This window comes from Lepus europaeus, chromosome 21, assembly GCF_033115175.1.
Source record: "Lepus europaeus isolate LE1 chromosome 21, mLepTim1.pri, whole genome shotgun sequence".
In the NCBI taxonomy this organism is placed as follows: domain Eukaryota; kingdom Metazoa; phylum Chordata; class Mammalia; order Lagomorpha; family Leporidae; genus Lepus; species Lepus europaeus.
The window spans coordinates 2,708,627-2,722,473 of NC_084847.1; the positions used below are offsets into that span (position 1 = coordinate 2,708,627).

A 13,847-nucleotide genomic window follows, 5' to 3' on the forward strand; every position below is an offset into this window, starting at 1 on the left:
CAAGCCCTGGGCGTGGCCACGGTGGTGTGTCCTCACCCACAGCACCTGGGAGCTGCCCACATGATGGCGAGTCCATCCCCAAACCTCCGAGTTCTGCCCCTGCCCCCACCAAGTCCGGGGCACCAGTGGCCCAGGCTGGCTCCAGCACGAGCCCCTCATCCCTGTGGATGTTGCGGACGGCCCAGCCTCTCCCCATCAGAGGTAGGTCAGCCCTCCCTCAGTGCGCCCAAGGGCTCTGTGCACTGGCTGAGATCACCGGAGGCCCAGAGCTGGGCCAGGTGCCTCTGCCACAGTAGCTTAGCAGCAGCACCCTCCATGTGCTGGGCCACGGCTGGGCCACCCTGAGGTGACCCTCAGGGCTCACAAGGCACTGGCCTCTGGGTCAGCCACTGACACCTGTCCTCACTGCACATCCTCCTGACTTACTCCACGGAGCAAGGGAACGGCTCAAGAGTTAAACCACCACATGGCAGCGAGTATCAGCCAGGCTCTGGAGTGTGGTGGATGACAGGAGCCAGGAACCACTGGGGACGTGAACTCACACCACATCCCGGTCTGCCAGACGGAAGTGCTGCCTCAGGGTCACAGCACACGATGGGCAGCGGCACACACCAGCAGCCCAGACTGGGGCCTGACACACCACTGCATGCTGACTCCTCTAGCCCTGCCCAGGGCCTGAGTCCTCCTGCCTCTTCCTGGCACCCACAGGGGCAGTGGGCAGCAGCGACACTCGCTCGGCTGCTCAGGTTCCCCACCCCATCTCCTGGGCCTGCTACCCTCAGAGTTCACCACACCACAGCTACAACCAGACGTACGCCACCACTGTCTCTTACTAGGCCACCACGCGCGCGTCGTGGTCCTGCCCGGCATCCTCCCCGGCAGGCATTCCAGCCCCGCCCCCACCCTCACCAAAGGGCAGGACGAGCCCTCAATGACCTCAGCGACACTCAGACCCCAGCAGAGCATGGACTGCACAAGCATGGAGCTGCAGCAAAGGAGCCGCTCACGGAGGGCCTTCCTCACGAAGCAGCTTGGCTCCTGCCCGGCACCTCCACTGTCCACATTCTTGGCTCCGACAAGATACCTCCCTTTCCACTCTCGGGGCCGCAAGCAGGTGAAGAGACCCCCAGCGCGCCCTGGGCCCGGGGGTCCCTACCTCGGTGGTCTCACTGGCGGCAGTGCTCTCTTCTTTCTTCCTCTCCTCCTCCTCTTGCTCCAGCTCCTTAATGCTCTCTTCCAACACGTTGGGCCAGAAATCACCTTCAAAGTAGGGCAATTCCTTGGCACTGGTGAGCCTGTCTTCAGTTGCTTGTTTGAGAATGTCCTGAGAGGGAAGAACACCAGTGAGGGGGGCCCACAGGAAGCACTGCTGGAAGTGGCGTGGGGGCCAGCGGCACCAAGGCGCCACTCTCAGAGGCTGCTCCAGGTTCACCTTACGCTTTGACTTTTCCCTCCTCGGACGTGGACCCCACCGCACAGTGAGTGAGGGTGAGAGGAGGCGGCACCCACACGCGTCACTCGGCACTGGTACCTTGTAGTCGTGAATGATGCGCTCGGCGAACGCCTTGTCCAGCATCTTCTTGTACCACTCCTGCAGGCGTTTTGGCTTCGGGATTTTTTGGTCAGGGGGGTGGCAGTGGAAGATGTAGTCGTCTCCTTCACTTGGGGGACAGGCCCAGATGTGCCCTGTCACATACCTGCAGGACACACGCCCAAGTCAGATCAGCGTCAGCAAACGGCCCTGCCTTCAAGGAGCTACAGCTGAGCAGCAGGGACCAACCTTGGATACGTAATTATAAACAAGGAAGACGACACAGAAATTACCGTGACGCTGCGGTAGACCTGACAGACTCGGGTCTGAGCCAGTGTGCTGAGGCTTTACTACCTGCAAACTCAGAAGCTACAACTTCTCTGTCAGCCCTGGCCGGCGTGTGCCAGGCAGGGCCAGGCAGGGCCAGAACCACCGCGGAAAGCTGCAGCCTTGTCAGAGCTCCCCCGGCAGAGGAAAGGCGGCGCGCAGGGAGGCACCGGGCCCGTCCGCCTCCTCCTGCACGCTGCCGAGGCAGCTCAGCCCAGCACCTCTCTAAGGGGTTCACGTCACAACCGTCGCATTCTTTTCAAGACCCTTTCATCAAGTCCCTCTAACCTTTTCAAGTCTGGGAGAAGAATGTGATAGATCTAGAGCACACAGACAAAGCAAAAGAAGTCAGACCCATAGACCACATCCTGAAGGATTCCGCTTACACAGAGAAGACACAGGCAGAGACAGAAGTGGATGAAGGGCTAGGGGCAGAGGTGAGAGACCCATGGCACAGCGTGTGGAACCCGCACGGACATGGAAACGCTCCAACACCAACATGTGCTGAGGGCTACACCACGTGGCAAGCCTCCGAACACCCACTGAGGCACACACCTGAGACAGGTGAGTTCTGGGATGTGGAAGTTACGCCCCAGTGAGGTGGGAGGAGGAGGGGAAGCAGGCAAAGGCAGAGGAAGAGCACGCGCCCTGGGAACACCTGGCCCCATGCTCGTTCCCGACCTGACCTCGGGGTGCGAGAAACAAAAACACAGCAAACATAGAAAGTGTGATTGTGATTTCACAACAAACACACACCGAAAAATGCAAAGAGCTTTGACTAGCTCTGACTAGTTTACTCCAAACTTACCCCAATTTCTTCACATATTCTAGATAGCCAATAAGGATCTCATGGTAAACGGCTGTCCGGAGGCAACGGGGCCGGAAGAAGTGAATACTGTCCAGGTAGGAGATGTACACACGCCTGTGGGAGTGGGGTGGGTCCATTTTTAACTCAAGGTACCCCTCAAACTAGAAACCAAACAGCAGTATCCAAAAAATCTCCAGAAACAGGCTCTGCCGAAGCCCCTGGCTGTGCCCCTGCCCCACTGCCATTCCTGCCTAAGCTTGAGGTAACTCCTGGCAGAGGTGCCTCTCATGAATGGAGACACCTGCTTACGTGACACAGAGACAGCTGGGAGGCCAGGGCCCCCAGACTGGGAACACACACATTCGCCACAGTCGTCTAGTCCCTTCATTTTCCATGAGTTCTCAGGTAAACAAAACTAACTAAGCTTGGCTAACGGCGTCTTACCCTAACTTACCAGAACCAAAGCACACAGTTCCCCTAAGACACTAACTAAGGAGAAAGAGCTGGGATTACCTTGTGTTTGGAGGAGGGCAATCGGAACCATATTCTTGGACATGCATTCCAAAGAAGCACACATCCACTCCATCGATTTCCTCAAAAGCAAAGAGCGCTTTGGTTCGATATGGGAAAGACTCCGACATCTCCCCAGAGTCCACAAACCTGGAAGAAAAGCCGTGGTTTACCAGGCGCTTCCACAGCCTCTGCTCTGCACCTGGCTCACGTCTTGGGGCCACACTGCAGTGCCTCCCCGCAAGCTGCAACCATGTCCTCCCAGCCTCACGCGGGCACGGCAGCCACGCACTGGCCCGGATTCTGGGAGACGTTCTGGGCTGCCAGGAATGCCCTGCACGCGCGGGACCCTTGCTGCAGCTGGAGAGCACAGCGCACACACCGAGACTTCATCCCAGGCTTGACCTCCACGGTCTTGTCCGAGCTGGCCACCACTCTGACGAAGACCTCCCCGGCTTCAGGGTGATTTTGGCGCCGCAGGAATTTGTTCACTCGGTCTTCCAGGTGGTTCCCCAGTCGTGTGGTCTGCAGTCCTAGGGAGTCCGAAGGAGCAGGTGAGAGGCTTAGGGAAGGGCCAGGAGACCACAGCACCACAGTCTGACGTCTGTCTTATCTACCTATTTGAAAGGCAGAGTGACAGAGCAGGGGAGACAGAGACACTTCTATCCGCTGGCTCCCTCCTCAAGCACCTGTCACATCCAGCCTGAGGACAGACCAGAGCCGGGACCCAGAGACTGGAGCTGTTGTCCACTGCCTTCCCAGGCAAACGCGCAGAAAGCGGCTTGGACTGGCATGCTGACGTGGGTTGCGGGTGTCCCCAGAGGAGGCTTCACTCCCTGTGAAACAACTCCCGTCCCACGGCCGACGTTGTCGGGGAGCGGAGCGGAGCTCTCCAGACACAGAAGGGATCCTGCCTCCCTCAGGTGGACTCAGGGAGCTCAGGCACTCGACAGCCAGAAAACCAACAACATCCCAGATATTTCCATCTTTTTCTAACAGTGAGGGGCAGAAGAACTAGAGGTAGAGGTAGTCCTAGGTCTGGCAGGAGCTGTGGGGGTGGAAGCCAGGCCCAAGGAGGGGCCAGGCTGTGCCCTTCTACCCCAGGCCCCAGGCCCTTCCTGCCACCAGCACCCCGCAGCAGGAACACCTAGAGCAATCACACTGGCTGGTGCTTTCCCAGAGCACGGGCACTACACCCTCAGGGAAGGCAGTGTATCTGGTGAGCGACCAGCTCTGCAGACTCTAGAACGTTCCAGGAACCACCCACAAAGCATCAGCCAAAGATGGCCTGCTGCTCATGGGCACTCCAGTCATGTGGAGGACAGGAAGTGCACAGGCATGCGAGTCTGGCCCTAGGCCCCCCGTCTCCAAGCGAGTGTGTACCCCGACAGGGTGGCCGTTCTTGGGCTGCTCCCCCCCTCACGAGGCCAGCCCCCAAGGAAGAAACGACAAGGGTCAACACTCAGTGTGGCACAGAGCACGCCTCACAGATGCCTGTGAAGGAAAGTGGCACAAGGCTCACAGGGACGCCGGTCTTCTTCATCGACTCTCTAGTATTTCCCAATCAGACACATTTAAACAACAACCTGGTATTTTACAAGACTCCTTACTGGGGTGAACCTTAGTGGATTGAGCCTATGCCTGCAGCACTGGCATCCCACAATGGGTGTGGGTTCATGTCATGGCTGTGCCCTTTTGATCCAGCTCCCTGCTAATGCACCTGGGAAAGCAGCCTACGTGCTTGGCCCCTGCACCCGCGTGGGAGACCCAGAAGAGGCTCCTGGCTTCAGATCAGCGCAGCTCTGGCCGTTGCGGCCAATTGGAGAGTGAACCATTGGATGGAAGACCTCTCTCTCTCTCTGTAACTCTTTCAAATAAATAAATAAATCTTGGTTAACAGCAGAGTTTGAACTTGTGTTAAGCCTTGCTCTGGGGCAGCAAGCACAGCATGGTGAGGACGCCCACGTTCTGCACTGGGCTCCAGCTCCTGACTGCAGCTTCCTGTTTGTGCAGACCCTTCAAGGGGTCTTCCCCTTCTTGCAACCAAGACGGAAAGATCTGGATGAAAATCCTGGCTCTCAGCTCTGGACTCCAGCCAGCTGTGCAGGCATTGAGTGAGTGAACCAGCAAGACAGGACCTCATGTAAGTAAGTAAATTCAAAAATTAACTTAAAACAGACTGATCATAAAATCTGACGTTCATATAAAGATCAAGCCACGTGACTATTTATGGGTAAGACAAAAATATCAAGTATTGGGGCTGGCGCTGTGGCGCAGTTGGTTAACGCACTGGCCTGAAGCGCTGGCATTCCATATGGGCGCCGGTTCGAGATCCAGCTGCTCCACTTCCAATACAGTTCTCTGCTATGGCCTGGGAAAGCAGTGGAGGATGGCCCAAGTCCTTGGGCCCCTGCACCCACGTGGGAGACCCAGAAGAAGCTCCTGGCTCCTGGCTTTGGATCGGCACAGCTCCAGCCATTGCAGCCAATTGGGGAGTGAACCATCGGATGGAAGACCTCTCTCTCTCTGCCTCTCCTCTCTCTGTGTAACTCTGACTTTCAAATCAATCAATCAATAAAAAGAAAAACATCAAGTATTAAAAAAATAGATTAAAACCTTAGATAACTGAGCTGTAAAAGTACTCGTGGACTGAGAGGCACCAAAGGAGACCAGGACAATGTGCCCAAGTTCTGAAGAGGACTGTTCAGGAAACAAAAGTTTCCCACAGACTTACTCTTAGCACTGAATTTGTTTTCTTTTCGAGGTCTGCCAGTTTTCTTCAAGCAGTTGTCGCATACAAAGCTGGGGAAAAAAAAAGGTGTGTTCAGATTCCATCCACCAGTATGTGCTGCCAAACCAGCAAAACACAGCATCACAACCCTTTGTTGGCATCCGCATCACATCATTATAAAAAAAAGTGAAGAGGCAGACAGCTTTGGTTCTCCCATTCCTAAAGCGGGCAAACACTTAAGACTTCAACTTAGGACTAACTGCCAGCTCCTACGATTGCTGCCTTCTCACAACAAGGGAAGAGACCGCCACTGCCACCCCGACCCCGCAAGGCAGAGCTGCTCACTGGTTCCCAAGACCACAGGAAATGACTTACCCCGAAGGCCAAATGATGTCATAATGCAGCACACAAATCTGATGCATCTTCCGTCCACACTCTTTGCAATCGACAAAACTAGGAAACAAATAGTCCAAAGTTACGCGCTCAGAAACACACAAATGAAACCAGCTGCAGGCGCCTGAGTGTGCGCACACCTTGTTCTCAGGGCCACCTGAGCGCCTCTCATGCTGACACAGGGCGAGGCTGACCTCCCACCTCTCCTCCAGAGAACAAGCGCCTCACTCCTCTGGCTCCCAAGCTCCCTTTGCACCCAGAAACGCAACCTTATCTTTAAAAACTACAAAGATGATTCAAAGACTATCGTGGAAATTGGCTTTCAGTGATAATGCAAATACTCCATGAACTTGGACCCTGGTCAGAGATGTGGGCATCCCCGAGTGGCGTTCCATGCGCTGTGCTAATGTTCACTGCTCTGTGAACGTCTCAAAGTCTCCTTACACTGAATTAAGGCCACTACTTCATACGACTACACATACTTTCTCGAAGTGACTTCACGTGCCTCAGCTGACACAGCAAACAGGACAATACCTCCAGTTCCTAGGAGGATACTGATGGCCGTGTGGTCCGGTCACAGCTGCTAGAGCAGGCCTGATGCTGCTGTCACTGTGGAGGGTGTCAGATGCCAGGCCTACCATCAAGCGGACAGGTCTGGTTCACACAAACACCGGTATGGCAGGGGGACAGCGTACTCATCTTCAAGACCCACTGACTCCCTGCACTGCCCGTGACAGCCCACGGCTGGCACCCCTGGCTCTGCCGCCTCCAGGAACTGCTTCACCTCGGGGACTTAAATGCCAAGACATTCCAAGGTCAAAAGCTCTGCCGGTTCTCAGCTCTCTCCCTCAGTGCTGCCACAGGTCACACAGCCTGCAAGGTTTAGAGGACAGAAAGTACCCTGGCTCCCCCGCACTCCTGGGCTCTGGCCCTTTCGTAGCATGGCCCAGACCCTCTACCTTCCTGTGCCTGTACTGGGGGAGCCTTCAGTCTCTGCTGGGGAAGAGCATTCACACAAAGCTGTGTAGACCAGGGGCAGCCCAGCTGCACGGTCTTCGAAAGGCAGCCAGGCAGGAATTCCCTCAGCTTCCGTGCCACCATGCCCCAAGCACTGTGTTGGCTCTTTCCTTGCACATCAATGAAATGTCACCAAGATGCTGTACGTTCTAGACGCCACGACATCACTTTTGAATTGCACCCTCCCTGAAGTTATTATTAACCCGTCAGCTGGCTCCTTGCCCAGGGGGCGCCTCCACCATCAGATGTACTTGCTTTAGATCAGGATTGGACCTTGCCTGGCTGCTGCTGCCACCTTCTGACTAGCTCCCCGTGTGAGGTCCGAGTCTTCTCTTCTGATCAGTCTGTCCCACATGCCCCCTGGTCCTTCCACCCCAGAAACCAAGGCTCCTCCTCACAACCTCCCTGCACACGTGGGACAAAGCCACACCAGAGTCCACACCCCAGGAAGGGCCCCTACAGCTGGGCTCCACAGCTTGGGCCCATGCTAGGCAACCTGTGTTCTTTCATTCCATTGTGTCTGGAATGCTCCACCCCTCCCCCTACAGCTGCTTCTAGAGGTGTCACCTCCTGTCCAGTGACCCCAAAAGCGGCGACTGCCCTGCCCAGGCTGCCACACTTGCCTCTTGCCTCCCTGACAGACTGCGCCTGGCTCAGAGCAGCAGCCCTTCTTCAGCCCCCACACATCCCCACCACCTGGCACGACCGCTTGAACCACGACTATAAACCAGGACGCACATATGTGAGCAAAGAGGCGAACAGCAGGAGAAACAACCACTGGCAGTCACGGGCACAGGTAGGTCTGGGGAAGTGTCCGCAGACATTGCCACAGCCCCAGTCCACAGGAAGTGCAGCAAGTGACCTTCCAGAAGTGAAGGGGCAGCTTCCCAGTGTGGCCTGTGTGGTTCCCTGCAGCTGGGAGGCTCGGGGCCAAGGCGACTCTGGATGCTTCACAGTTCCCATTTCCCAAGCAGGTGGTGCTCCTGGACGCCGCACTCAGCAAGCCACCCAGGATGGGCGTTCCCCCAGGACTCTGCGCAGGGGACCTGGAAGGAGGCTAGGCACCCCAGACACTGCGAAGTCTCTCCAGGGGCTACTGCCAGGCAGACACAGCAATGCGCTCTGTCTGTCTCTGTGGCAGTCAAGTTCAAAGGTATTTCAGGGGCTGGCATGGCGGTGAGGCAGGGGATACAAACACCATGTCAGAGCTCCAGTGAGAGTCCCGGCTACGAGGCTTTCCGTCTCGCTCTGTCAATGCGCCTGGGACGGTAGCAGAAGGCGGCCCAAGTGCCAGGGGCCCTGGCATACACGTAGGAGACCGGATGAAATTCCTGGCTCCTGGCACTGGCCTGGCCCAGCCCTGGCTTTGTCACCATTTCAGGATTGAACCAGTCAGTCAAAGGTCTCTCTGTCACTCTGCCTTTCAAAATCATATATACATTTTAAGAGTCTGTGGGCCAATGATTTAAAAGATTAAGTTAAAGCTGGTGCTGGGTGCTGTGGCATAGCTGGTTAAGCTCCCACCTCCAACATTAGCATCCTATGCTGGAGCACTGATTCGAGACACAGCAGCTTTTTTTTTTTTTTTAATCTATTTTATTTATTTGAAAGACATAGTTACAGAAAAAGGTATAGCTAGAGAGAGGTGTCTTCCATCCGTTGGTTCACTCCCTAGATGGCCGCAACAGCCGGAGCTGCGCCGATCTGAAGCCAGGAGCCAGGAGCCTCCTCCGGGTCTCCCACGTGGGTGCAGGGGCCCAAGGACTGGGACCATCTTCCACTGCTTTCCCAGGCCATGCAGCTCTGCTTTTGATCCAGCTTCCTGCTAGTGTGCCTGGGAAGGCAGTAGAAGACGGCCCTAGTGCTCAGGCCCTGCACCCCTGTGGGAGATGCAGATAGAGTTCCTTTGTCCTGGCACTGGCCCGGCCCAACTCTGGTTCTGTGGCCATTTAGGGAGTGAATCAGCACCCTGATGGAAGAGCTCTCCTTCTGTCACTTATGCCTTTCAAATAAATAACTCCCTAACAAAAGTCAGAGATTTAAGTTTATTTTGAAGCAAAAACTCCTCAATCCATGCAAAGTTCTTTCATAGTGTGCGTTTCTGTGAACGTTTCAAAGACTCATGGTATTTGACGATGCCTCCTGAGAATACACGATATCAAAGACACCGGCAAGAACACAGTAAACTAAGCTTCACGTTGTTTATTTCAGAACGCAGTCTCTGAGATGGCTACTTCCCGAAACTGCCCTTTTATCCGAAAAGTTCTTAGAAACAGAACACACAGCTAATCCTGTCCCAGCTGAAACCTGGTCACCGGAGGGCACCTTAGAGAGGCACAAGGAAGCATCTGTACCTGACCATGCTTTCTCTTGCAAGCCAATCTGAGTAATACCTAGATCTGAAACATATTTGAAAAGTCAGAGGCTGGTGCCGCGGCTCACTAGGCTAATCCTCCGCCTTGCGGCGCTGGCACACCAGGTTCTAGTCCCGGTCGGGGCACTGGATTCTGCCCTGGTTGCCCCTCTTCCAGGGCAGCTCTCTGCTGTGGCCAGGGAAGTGCAGTGGAGGATGGCCCAAGTGCTTGGGCCATGCACCCCATGGGAGACCAGGAGAAGCACCTGGCTCCTGGCTTTGGATCAGCGCGGTGCACCGGCTGCAGCGGCCATTGGAGGGTGAACCAATGGCAAAGGAAGACCTTTCTCTCTGTCTCTCTCTCTCTCACTATCCACTCTGCCTGTCAAAAAAAAAAAAAAAAAAAAAGAAAAGAAAAAAGAAAAGTCAGAACATCAGTAAAGAACCATATACTCACGGTTCGGGGTCTAAGGTATCATTTTTCTTCTTTTCAAACTGATCCTTTGAAATTGTCCTTTAAAAAAAAAGTTATTAATTAGCTAATGAAAATTTATCTGCTGAGTATGAAGTATAATAGGGTCTCTGAAATATTCTGTGACCAAGTCTTCCAATAAGAATAAATGGAAGTCAGCCGAAGCATCAGGGACGGATGAACACCACCCTCTGTACTCCCGCAGGTCCCACTACTGCTTATTTTCTATCTATTTTCTTAGAACACTTCTCTCTTCCCAGCTACTATCAGCTGCACTACAAGATTTAATGAAGACTAGTCAATCTACGACGGCAACACCGTGTTGAGGTGAAAGCCCGCCACGTTTTGGTTAGGTCTGTGTGGTGAGCGGCTGCGGCGTGTGACCAGCGCTCGATTAACCAATGCTTGTAACTGCAGTGACAGCGTTCATTTTCCTCAAGGCCACGGCAGCGTTCGTGTCAAAAGGCTTTCCCTGCTGAGACAGGGCTGGGCATCTGGGTTTCCCTTTGTTATGATCCATGTAATGCAAACTTCTTTTAATTCAAAGAATTACACAATCCAGTGATTTACTTTTGGGAATAAAGTAAACCAAGGAGAAGATGAGGGAAATAAAAGTAAAAGGAAAGAACAGAACTTCAGGCATTTCGGTTTAACACCAAGGCTCTGGGCACATCTGAATGATGGAAATCGGAGCCAGAGGGTAGGCGCCTAACCAGCCAGAAGCTGCTCTTGTGGCTGAGCTATCCCGCCTGTGACTTCTAGTGCGGGGGTCATGGAAGAAAGAGGGGATCCTAAACACCAGCAGGTCAGAGCAGACAGGAGGGATGGTGACAGGCAATTCAGGTATTCCAAGGGTATAAATGAGGTGACCAATCCAATGCAAGGTGTAGCTTCGATTTTCCTTGCCACACCCTGGCCATCCTTCCACGCAGTTAACTCTTGGTGGGGAGGTAGGGGGTGCCCACTTTGGAGTTGTATCAGTCTAAACACCACCAAGGAAGGAGACCCTTTTGTCCTTCAGACAAAAAATGTATTTGTATTTGGAGAACACTGGAATCTCATTAAAGTGCTTCAGCTCAGCAACCTTATGAATGGAAATCTATGTGGAAGACAGACAGACTGAAGACGGTGGGCTGGCTTTGTCTGTGACACTCACTTTGTCTGTGAAACTCACTTTTTGCTACTTTCAGTTCTGTGAACACACACTAGGGCTACCTAGTTTTTTAGGTGCAACCAAAAATGTATAATCTCCCAAACAGAACTGTTAATTAGACAAGAAGAGACAGACCAAGGTCAAGAGAGACCACTGGACTGTGGGAGGCCACAGCACTCCCGCCCTGAATGGAAGAACAGAGAGACACCTCTATCTTCAAGTACACACACATTCAGACTCAATGTGGGTACAGTCACTGTGAAAAAATACTGCACAGAAGTAAGAACAGCAGTGGTGTCTCCTTTTCTCTTGTAGATGAAGGGTCACCCCAAGAAAAACAACAGGATGGTACTTACGTCTGGGGTTGTGAAGGGTCGTCACCCAGGGTCACATTCTCGCCCTGGATCTCTGTGAAACACTTCTCACAGAAATGATACCTGTCAGCAAGAAGGCCATACTTGGGTGAACTGGTCCATCATAACACACAGCCACCCAAGCAACGAAGCCACCAATCAGAGCAGGGCAGAGCACCACGACGAAGGGGGGGCGTTGTTGGTTGATTGATGGGTCAGTGAGGACAATGAAGGGAGCAGGGGCAGGTGGGGAAGGGCAGGGTTAGAGAGCAGGGAAGGGAACAAACAGCACAGACACAGAGGTAAGACGCAAACACCAAGACAACACAGAGCAGAAAGCCAAGGCAGAGCATTGATTAGCATTCGGTCTCATCGCACACGTCACAGGCCATCATCACTAACAACGTCAGGCTTGGGCCAGCTCCACGCTGACTCGTTAGCACTAGAAATGCATGGAGCTTACATGTAGGAATCTGAATGTTATTATTACTCAGAGAAACCAAATGTAACTCCAGGGTTTGAGATGAGAATTTTTACTTTAAACAAAACATTGTGACAAAGGCCTTAAAAAAGCAATTTAAACTGAAATAGCTTTATTTTTCGAAATGAAAAATTTATGTTTGGCAGCAATTCAGATATTTTATTTCTAATATTAAATCAGATCTTTAAATGTATGAAAACATCAACTACCCAGAACTGATTTTTAATTGTTTTCCTGTTATTTTTCTCTCGCTAATCACTCAGTTAATTTTGTTACAATACAAATGAAACCAAATCCATATTCTAGACAAACATTTAACATAAATGCAGTCAGGGTCAAAACTTTCCAGCCATTTATTTATAAGATTATATAGAGAAAATTGTGATATATTGTATAAGCAATACAATATATGTAAATCCATAAACAATCTTAAAGACTTAAAATTCAACTCTAAGCTGATTTGAAATTTTTGGTACTAGGACCAATCATTCATCAATCTGAGATATTTAGTGAATGACTGTTCTGACTTGGTGACAATCCAAGTTAAGCAAATTTAGAGAGTTAATCTTTATGGCACAATCTGCATTTGAGAAATTATCCATTATCCACCCCAATTTACTGTATGATACAGAGCCTGGGCTCAAGCAATCAAGTAACAATTGAAGTAAAACCTATTAAATGTTTGGAAAGGACATGAATGAGGAATCAACAAAAATGTAGGTGGGTGCTGCATAAAACAGATGAGCACATAATACTTCAAAATAAACAGGCTGAACGGAGGTGCATCACACACGCAAAAAGAATGAGTGGTCAGGTAGCGACGGCAGCACAGTACAATGCGGTTTTAGTGCTCAACACTACGTCTACAAGATGCCAGGAAGGATTAGTATTGGCGACACTGCGGTGAGACTGGGAGCGCCACACTGAACCACGGGCAGAGTGAGAGCGGCAGCTCCAGGCTCCCTCCTCGCGCCGCTGCCACTCACCAGCCTGCCTTCATCATCACTACGAGAGGCCCCCCCAGGAGTCCCAATCCTGACCTTAATTAAACACACTGAGCATCCTGTCTGCTCGATTTCACTAACCAAACACACACAGCAAATTTACAGCATAAAACTTCAGGACACGCACAGCTTCTTGAGATTATCTAATTTTTCACATTTGGTTGATGAACATGACAGATTCATTCTGGGTAGTAAACTGGATTAATGAAAGTTTCCTGCTGAGACCACTTTAGTTAGAAACAAGTTAATTTACAAATTCTGCCAAGATAAAAACTGACTAGGAACAAACACACACACACACACACACGTGCGCGTGCCATTCATTGCTTTGTCAGTATTTTTACGGAGCTTTACAACATGTACTTAAAAAAAAAAAAAATTCCCCATGTGCAGAAGGGCATGGTCATCACCAGCAAGAAAAAAATGTAAGAAACTATAAACCAATTTGGTGGCCACCAAAACAATATGCAAAAAACACATCGGATATGTATTTTAAAAATAAAACCCAGAATTGAGTGCTCCCTTCATTGTGCAATCGAACACGCTAACTGCGGGCCAGCTGGAGAGGACCACATGAAATCACCATGAAAGTCGTACGTGAGTCTAAATGGGTTTTACAGTCCTGCACAAACTGTTGGCTTTTATTGGAGCAGGACATCGAGTCCAGCAACATCCAGAAAACGAACTGCCAACTCGCCGGGGGGAAACCAGGGC

General features: G+C 52.1%; 1 protein-coding gene across 2 annotated transcripts in view; it reads right to left on the bottom strand.

Moving 5' to 3' along the window:
• The window catches only part of CREBBP (CREB binding protein), a 133,820-nt gene that overhangs the window by 7,032 nt on the left and 112,941 nt on the right, over window positions 1–13,847 (bottom strand). For both annotated transcript variants that reach the window (XM_062180664.1, XM_062180663.1), the window contains exons 20-28: window positions 11,652–11,732; window positions 10,128–10,184; window positions 6,283–6,360; window positions 5,911–5,978; window positions 3,559–3,709; window positions 3,180–3,326; window positions 2,667–2,780; window positions 1,532–1,697; window positions 1,157–1,324 (exon numbers count right to left, since the gene is read on the bottom strand). In XM_062180664.1, coding sequence (XP_062036648.1) covers window positions 1,157–1,324; window positions 1,532–1,697; window positions 2,667–2,780; window positions 3,180–3,326; window positions 3,559–3,709; window positions 5,911–5,978; window positions 6,283–6,360; window positions 10,128–10,184; window positions 11,652–11,732 — 1,030 coding nt within the window. The remainder of the gene's footprint in view (window positions 1–1,156; window positions 1,325–1,531; window positions 1,698–2,666; window positions 2,781–3,179; window positions 3,327–3,558; window positions 3,710–5,910; window positions 5,979–6,282; window positions 6,361–10,127; window positions 10,185–11,651; window positions 11,733–13,847) is intronic.